Here is a 9,011-nt window from a genome sequence, read left to right as displayed (position 1 = left end):
TCTGTAATTTTACATGTCAAAGTATTTTTTATGGCGAATGTATGTTTTCTTACATTCTCTTTTTACGTCTAAAATAAGACAAAATTTACGGAATGTAAAATTATGATGTATTAATGTTGAAACAGAGGGGGGGGGGGGTGAAGAATAACTATTCCTCACTGAGGGTGACGAATAGTCAATCCCTATTCCTCACTTCAGGATCAATATATACCGAGACATTTGCTATTTTTGTCCATGACACATCCAGACATATTTTTTTAATCCCACCGTTGGATCATGTTATATTATAGGTGTGTTGGTTCAATATTTTTTTCAGTATTTTTAAGAACCTTTACACCTTCGAAAACTTTAACTAGTTCTATGGTAAGCTATTGTAGAAAATCCTACTCCTATATATATATTAGAAAATTATATGTCCCAAAATTCTTGGCTTAGATTTGTCTAGATGCGCATGTACTAGACGGAGGTTATATATATTTTTTGGAAAATTATATGTGTTTTGCTAGTTAAATTGATGACCTACATTCCCATGCGAGGCTTATATTTGCATCTGGAGGGAGTATGTAGATATGTTGGTTTATCATATATGTCATGCTATTCCATGCATGATTAATTCTTTTTTGTTGCGGGAAAAGAGCATGCATGATTAATTCGACTAGCACATTTGTCATCACTAGCACATTTGTCATCTTTTCCTATTGGTGTGTCACTAACCCCATATAAAGATGCAACTAATTTGCTGAAAGTATATAGCTTAATAAAAAAAAGTTGCACCCGGAGTATATGTGCGCGTGCAATGTACCCGGGAGGTTGGTGTCACGTGCATACAATATGCGGATAATACCATGACTATGGTGGAGGGGGTTGAAACTTGATATCATCAACCTCAAGTTCCTTCTTCTCTACTTTGAGGCCATGCCGGGTCTTAAGATCAAATTTGATAAAGAGTGACATTGTGGTTTTAGGATTCTCGGACGACGATCGGTAGCGGATTTCGGACAAGATGAATTGCAGGTTGTAGTCGTTCCCTATTACATACATAGTGATGCCGTTGTCTCATACGAGGGTAACCTTGAGGGATTTCAACCCGCTTATTGCTCTGGTCGCTTCTAGGTCGGTGCCATGGTGTGACCGTGTTAGGTCCAATGGGAGTAAGTACATTCTTATTGACTCCGGCCACTTGGCAGCCTTTTTTCTTCTTTCTTTGCATTCCCCTTGGATGTGTTTGTGCTGATGCCCCAGCGGGCGTTATTATTTTCTTTGGTGCACTTGAACTTGTTGTATGAACTGCATGATTGATTTATCTATAAAGCATGATGAAAGCCTGCTTCGAGAGAGTTCCTTCTTGCACACATACTTAAGCAACTAATTCGTTGCGGCAGACATCGCCGCCGCCATCCCCCGTCGCCTCCGCGTCGCAGCTCGCCGCGGAAACCGAAGCTGCCACCCATCATCAGATATACTGTATCAAGCAGTGCCGCCGCGTCATAGTCATACTACTACCAAGAACCATCGAGCGGTGCCGCCGTAACTAATTAGTAGTAACATGATATATCTACGTACATACCTGCGAACCGTTGTAGGTAGGCCAAGAGGGCGACGTACGGCTCCATTTCCTGGTCTCTCGACGAACGCCGGCCGACGAATGCGGTCGTCTTGCTCTTGTCCCGCAGAACAATCGGATGCGAGTTGAGAGTTGAGAGTTGAGACTCCGGGCAGAGTTTACAGCCATGAACACATGGTATCCACTGCATCAGCGCGGCGCATGTTGTCATCCCGCCGCGTCCGCGCCTGGTGGAACGTCGGGGGGTGGGCCAGGGTCCACATGCTGGGTGACGGCATAAAAAACATGAGACAGGCATGCGTGGTCTTCTCTGTGTGTGTGGATTTCAGGACGCGGAGGTACGATGTCGACACAATGACGATGTCTGGACACGAAGGTACCATGTCGACACAGTTGTTGTGTTTGCTTTGATTTTTCGTGCACAATTAATCTAGAACCCAATGTGTCAACCATAAGGTTTCATAAAATAATATGTCAATGATAAGGCTCATGACTCGACTTTGATCGTTAGGGATTGGTGCAAAGATCATTTCCTAAGTAAGCTGCAAGCAGGGCTAATTTTAACAACCGATGTAGTAACAATGAAAACCACTCCCTATTTGACGAGGCTGTACCAGCAAGTGTGTCAAGCAAAATATGCCATTGTCATGGAACGCCGATCCCAACAGCAGATAATGAGGGCTGAGAACGTTGACCACGAGGACACGTGTAAATGATGAAATACTAACACATCCACTCCTTGTGGGAGCCGATGAAACTTCACTCCAGGATCAAGGCAACCTCGAAGACGTCGACACACTGCAATTCAGTGGTACTATTTGAGTTCCCTGCGGACACCTCAAGAGGGTAACGACGCAAAGTGTCGTCGCCGACAAGCACGAAACAACCGTCTAGGGTTTTCACCAGAACCCAGACACAAAGAGAAAACCCGCAATGACACCACAGGGGTAAGCGACACCTGCATGCATAACTGTTGTGTGTGCCAAAGTGCAGAGCTTTCACTCACATCCTCACCAATGCCACAATAGACACTCAGACCCAACCATCTAGACGGACCATCAAGGGTCGATGCCTTGGAATCAAAGTCGGACTCACCACAAGCACGAGAGTAAAAGGACACCTAAGAACAAAGGCACCAAGAAATGGACAACATCATAGCAGAACCGCCGTGAACCGGACATCCCGATGTCGGTCCACGCGCTGGGAGACCCACCTTTGTCGTGGCACGGATCAAGAGAGGCTAGCTAGCATCATCGCCGGGGCAGCCCTAGAAGATGGGCCTCCACGGGCCAGATCCGGTGGATCCCTAGAGGTCCTCCGCAACCTAACCCTAGATTCCCCATCACCGTACACCAGACACCCTGCACACCACCACAGCTGACGCCGGCCATAACCTTGCTCGAGCACTCCCTGCCCCACATCGGTGAGGACATCGTCTCCCGCTGCTCGAAGAAGATGTCACGCCACATATAAAGAAAGAGAGCAAAGCAATAAGTAGGACTTTTACGGACATTGGGTGCCTAAACATGGTCTGTCCTTCTTTTATCTATGTTCTAGATCCACCGATAACCTGATGTAACATTTTGTATGCTTTTTTTACTTCTCACAACTGCTCTTTCCACATTCCTGGATATCTGGTGCCAAATTGCTGCACCTCTCCCTCTAGAAATTCGTTCTAGTATAGCTACTAGGATCCGACGAAAACTGACGCCGACCGTGGGGACGTCACAATATCATATTGGTCCTAGTAAACATCATCATCATGAACTGGCGCCCTGTTTCTCTCAACGAGGAGTTTTTGATGTATGATCCAATTATCTGTTTTATCACGACGAGACTTCTATCGACATATGTGGCTCTAGCAATGTAGGATACTACCAAGTTTAAGGATGCACCAACAAGTTATTTCTCGTCCGATTACCATCCCTTATCCAGAATATGTCGGGCCTATAGCATGCATGTGTATCAAGCAACCACTGTACCATGGTTCCGGCTAGCTGGAGCTCGATTCACCCCTTAATGACTCACCAGGTTTAGGCTCTCATGCCAGTATGACTTGTCAATCAAAATCCTTCCATGTTGGGGAATTCAACTCATGCCTCCCATGTGAATACTTGGGTCGGAGTTGAAGCCATCACCATTTTGGACATTTTCTTAGGAATGTGATATTTGCAAAGACGTTGTGAAGTCATAAAACATGGATTCATGTCTTGCATCATCAAATCTGACCTGAATAACCGCGCCAACAAAGTGGGGGAGAAGCGGACCATCATATGTGGCATCCATCTCCTTCTCATAGGCATCAAGGGTAGGCGGGGTGCTCGGATATTTTGAAGAAACCTTTAAACGGACGATCTTCATATATTCAGCGTCCCAACCGACAAACTAACTTCATTATCATTCTTTTCCATAGATATATGATGATTATTTATTAGTAGAAATACGCGTATCCGGAAAGGAAAGAAAATATTTGATAGATGAAGTACCTGGCTTAAAGTCCAAATTGTGCTGGAAATTTTTACGAAAAAAATTAATTTGGCTAATACTCCAACTACGATGCCCAGTACATGTGGCTACACCTAGATATTATGTTGTAAACTACATAATATATATAAGTATATGCTACTCTTTCTCATATTTGTACCATCTAGAAATTTTTACATAGTTTATCATGGATGGGCGTGCGATCATGGTCGAGTTACTGCCTTGGTATCTAGCTATTTTTGTTGCTCTTGTGAGTGATTTAAAAGTTTCATTGTCAGCTCCTTAGCTGTGTCTGTGCGCAAGCTTATCCATGCTCTCTAGTTAGCTTCGCCATATAAACTTCCTTTTATACTTGCCGCCATACATCTTGCTTTAATAAATAACTAACACAAGCATGCACATAACACTACATAATGTGCACATCGAAACACAACCGTTGACCTTGCAACAAGGGCCTGCCCATTCTTTCAAATACAACCTGGCGTTGACATTCAAATGCAAGGGCCTGCCTCTTCATTCAAATACAAGCTAGCGTTGACTTATCAAATACAAGGGCGCCTTTGTAGTTGGCTACTCATCCTAAATTCGGTCAAGCCGCTTAGCAGCAAGGTAATTAAATTATCCCTAATCGCTTGCCCTGCAGCAACTTCTCTTCTCGCTCCATTCCTGAAATCTCGATCTGGTGATGTTCTTGTCTTCCATTGTAGCCATGAAGTTCGCCAAGGAGTACAAGAGATATATGCAGGGGATGAAGGAGGAACTGCCCACTTTGGGGCTGAAGCGTCTCAAACAAATGATTAAGAAATGCAACACTATTCCCTATTGCCCGCAGCTCCCCGGCGACGACACCACCATGGTCGTCACGGGGCATAGCCAGTGCACCGGGGCCGGCCACTGTTATGGTAATTGCTTTGTGCTTGTTATTTTCAACCAGTTCTCTATTGTTCTCCAGAAGGCCAGCTGTTCTTTGTAGAAAGATGGAAACCCCAGCCTCTCCGAACGACTAATGCACTTCATTCTTACAAAGTATATCAGTAGAAAGGGTTTGAAAAGCAAACTCTCAAAAATAGTTTGAGCGAACACAAATATGGATCACAAGATACACTTGTGTAGCACGCGTCCTATTGCTAGAGACCACCATCTATGCCGGTTGAACATAGTTTGTGCTACCATCTTCAAATACGTGCACCTAAAATACATAACATCCTACACCTTTGCATATGGATCCAGTGGGTAGCCATATGAATAAATTGCAAAAAAATGGGAAGGTTTTTTAACACAAGATCATTACGAAAATTTTCAAATAGCACAACATAGAGCATACACCCCGCCCGAATTTTCGGCTTCGGTTGTCCACTTATCTTGGATAACTAATTTTAAGACATGCTTTGATAAACTAGTAAGTGTGGGTCAATTGAAAGCCCGGTGCACAATCTCCACATGAGTCGTCTCTCCCTCATGGCAATAACATCACTTCTGGTTTCCGTTATAGTAGTCGATCCTTTTTTTAGATCCTTAACAAGGTTATCTTTCGTTAAGCTTATCCCTAAATACCAAGTAAATTAGTGATCCGTCTAAGTTTGTGAAATCAGTAATTAATGCCCTAAGGGAGTAAAGGGCTTGAAAAAAAAGATAGTTATCCTCTAGCCCTAAGGGAGTAAAGGGCAGCCCCGGTGCATGTAGCTCCCGCTTGCGCAGGGTCTGGGGAAGAGTCCGACCACTTTGGGTCTATTGTACGCACCCTTTTCCTATATTTATGCAAGAGGCTGTTTCCAGGACTTGAACCCGTGACCTCTTGGTCACAAGGCAACAGCTATACCACTGCGCCAAGGCTTATCTTGTGAAAACATGCATTGTTCCATTTTGAGAGATATCATTTAATTTTGCACATCCTACATATGTGGTGATATTATAGGATAGAGGTAGACAATGTAGGGTCCTCCTTGATTTATAGAAAATGTGAAGAAAATAATAAGAATGAGGAATTATTTTCTTGGTGCCATTATCCATCAAAATTGGATTCATAGTAATTAATGGTGCAAAGAAGAAACAAGAACAATTTTATTTTGATCTCCGATTCAAAGAGAAATGCCATATCTGTACAATCCACTTAAACCTCTTTCTAGATTTTGTGTGTGCAGAGAATAAGATGAAGGTGTTCATTGCCAAAATAAAATTATCATTTGCTTATTCTTTTACCCGAAAAGAGGGTAAATTCCCGGCCTCTATGTCGGCTATACATGCAGCCATTCTGTTGCAAAATATTAAGGTATTATATAAGGAGTAGCAAAAAATGGAAGTACAGGGGAACCACAGCTCGACGGGACTACAACAACCACAATAGAGATTACATGCTACCCATAGTAGAGATGACATACTACACCTCATGTCTCACAAGTTTACTTTTGTATGTTCTTTGCATTAATGTGAACACCTTTGTTATGACTCCTTTGTATTTATTTTCCATTTTCATGAATCAAACACCTAAGTCTACAAAGTTCATGCATTCTTCATACGAATCAGACACCTTAGTCGTGCACATGCATTTATACTTGTTTTCCTATCTATATGTTCCTGAATATTTAAAGAGTTATTAATGAAGGTATAGGCTACATGGCCCATGATCAATATTTGACACTAGCTATTGCATGTGCAGTACGTGATGAGAGTTTCTTTCCATCCCTTGCCAATGAGCTGTCAACAATCGTTTGCTGCTTCAATGAAAGGGTCGAAAAGTTACTTAAATTGCATGTAGCATCCACGGGATTGAGGAAGTACTTCATGTGGTTCACAAACAGGTCTCAAAGGACTGATGAGGCACTAGTACGGCAAGGAAAAGACCTAGTTACCTATGCTATTGTAAATGCTGTAGCCATGAGGAAAATCACAAAGAAGTATGACAAGGCATGGCCCCTAACTCAATAATTCGGTTTTCCTGCGCTACATATATATGTTTTCTAAAGAAAAGCAAGCAGTTTTAAGATGGTCTCTTTTACCTCATCTTTTCACATGGGAGGTAAGAGTGTATAATAGATCTGAGCCGTTGATTTCATTAGGTAGTGGTCTGAGTAACTCCTACTTTCTTACCTCCCATGTGAAAAGAGGAGGTAAGACGGACATGTTAAAATTACTCAGTGTTGTCGATGAAGGGAAATTGACAGATGGATGACTAATAAGTCATAATACTTGGTTGTGAACACTCTATTTATCTATCCGAAGGTGCAAAAAGGCCAAAGGCCCCCAGGGCCTAGACCCAGGTCATGGCCCTAGAATCCTTCATTGACTGTAGCACTTCTGCTACTGTTCAACATTGTTCATCATGTTTGGCTCAGGCCGGATCCAATCCAGGCTGCGCCCCTGTATGTCTCTTTATTTGAAGATGCACACCATACAGTATTAGTCTCACCAATATTGTTGGTGTGAAATGGTGATTACTGCGGCAACATTACCATCTACTATCCCTGCTTTGATAATTATATAGTCACAAGCAACTACATAATGATAAATCATTTTCTTAATGGCATAATGATAGCATCTAACACAAAAAAACTTGCAGAAATGTTGCTCAAAACAAGGGCAATCTTTCAGAACTGAAGCGCGGAGGCTGCACATCGAGATACTTGAATCCCCGTGGCTGCACGAGCTCATGGCTTTGTACATCAACTTGAGGTGGAACAACACCGTTTCAATGGAGCTCTTAGTGGACCTCTCCCTCACATTCGGCGATGAGGATAAGCCGACGCTCTCTTGTAGCCTCTTGGATTCCTTGCGGGTCGACATCGACTTAACCTGTTCAATCTGCTTGGTAAGTTATGGATATAAATGCTCTCACATGCTAGCCTCTGACTTGGCGGTCCGATACGTGACCCACGTGTCAACAACTATTTTAGAGGGTAGTACTGCAGAGGAGAGTACGTGAGCTATACATTTTCGGCCCTTTTATTAAAGCTTTTTGTGAAAACTCGGACTGCTGAAGAGAGTGGATGATATAACTCAATAAGATGTTTGGTTTTGCAGGACACAGTGTTCGATGCAGTTTCTCTTTCATGTGGCCACATCTTCTGCTACCTGTGTTGCAGCGCTGCAGCCTCTGTGACAGTTGTTGATGGACTCGAGTCTGCAGATCCCGGATCAAAATGCCCGATTTGTCGCCGGGTAAATCTATCAAATTTTTGCTCAATATTTTCTACCAAGGTCACCTGATCAGAAACGTATATCTTTGGCTCTGCTTTAGGCCGGTGTCTTTCCTAACGCTCTGCGGCTGAATCAGCTCAACATTCTGCTTAGAAACAGGTAATAATTAATTAAGTGAATTTGAGAAAAAAATAAAGGGGATAATAGTCTTCTCTCTCTCTCTCTCTCTCTCTCTCTCTCTCTCTCTCTCACACACACACACACACACACACACACATACACACACACAAACGTGTGCACTATTTTTTACGTAGAAACCCTTCTTTCAGTTGACATTGCTGATCAGTGAAATACTTCTGCCTTCCTACAGTTGCCCGGAGTACTGGGAGAAGAGGATGCAAACCGAGCGTGTTGAGCGTGTTCGCTTGGCCAAGGAGCATTGGGAAAGACAGTGCAGAGCCTTCACGAGCATATGATTGTACGAGACAACTCGGGTGTCCTGGCTTCTGTCTGTTATTTTTATCAGTTAGGTTGCCTATATGATAAAGTTTATTCAGGGATGCCTTCCTCGCGTGGTGTCAACTTTAGCAGTACTAAGACTTCGTTTGGCATTCAAGTGGATTGTAAATAAAAATCTTGTTATATATCAAACTGTTTTTGGATAATCGAATGCTTTGCCCGATTATCAATCTAGCTTCCTTTGAAGATTAAGATCTTCTATGACAATGGATCCGCAGGCGCATCCCCTTCTGGGGTCGAGGTTCTCAAGCGCAACGGCCCCGGTGATGGTAATTGCCCCTTGTGCGATACGGCGGAGGAATCCAACCAC

The 9,011-nt window shown here is 43.2% G+C and overlaps 1 protein-coding gene across 1 annotated transcript; it reads left to right on the top strand.

Annotated features, from left to right (window-relative positions):
• The first annotated feature begins 4,757 nt into the window (after positions 1-4,757).
• Positions 4,758-8,658, top strand: LOC119329516 (probable E3 ubiquitin-protein ligase BAH1-like 1). The gene is made up of 6 exons (XM_037602577.1): positions 4,758-4,950; positions 6,705-6,952; positions 7,605-7,853; positions 8,066-8,203; positions 8,283-8,341; positions 8,553-8,658. The coding sequence occupies exons 1-6, from the start codon at positions 4,758-4,760 to the stop codon at positions 8,656-8,658; spliced, it is 993 nt and encodes a 330-aa protein (XP_037458474.1).
• Positions 8,659-9,011: the final 353 nt, after the last annotated feature.

Source organism: Triticum dicoccoides, chromosome 7A (assembly GCF_002162155.2).
Source record: "Triticum dicoccoides isolate Atlit2015 ecotype Zavitan chromosome 7A, WEW_v2.0, whole genome shotgun sequence".
Lineage (NCBI taxonomy): Eukaryota > Viridiplantae > Streptophyta > Magnoliopsida > Poales > Poaceae > Triticum > Triticum dicoccoides.
This window is presented reverse-complemented; position numbering and strand designations above follow the sequence as displayed.

What these genes read in the sequence shown, in the direction of transcription:
- LOC119329516 (XM_037602577.1), top strand. Translation starts at nt 4,758, where the DNA reads ATGAAGTTCGCCAAGGAGTACAAGAGATATATGCAGGGGATGAAGGAG. An exon ending in TCACAAAGAAGTATGACAAG is followed by an intron (nt 6,953 to 7,604) that starts GCATGGCCCCTA and finishes AAAAACTTGCAG; the next exon opens with AAATGTTGCTCAAAACAAGG. An exon ending in AACATTCTGCTTAGAAACAG is followed by an intron (nt 8,342 to 8,552) that starts GTAATAATTAAT and finishes GCCTTCCTACAG; the next exon opens with TTGCCCGGAGTACTGGGAGA.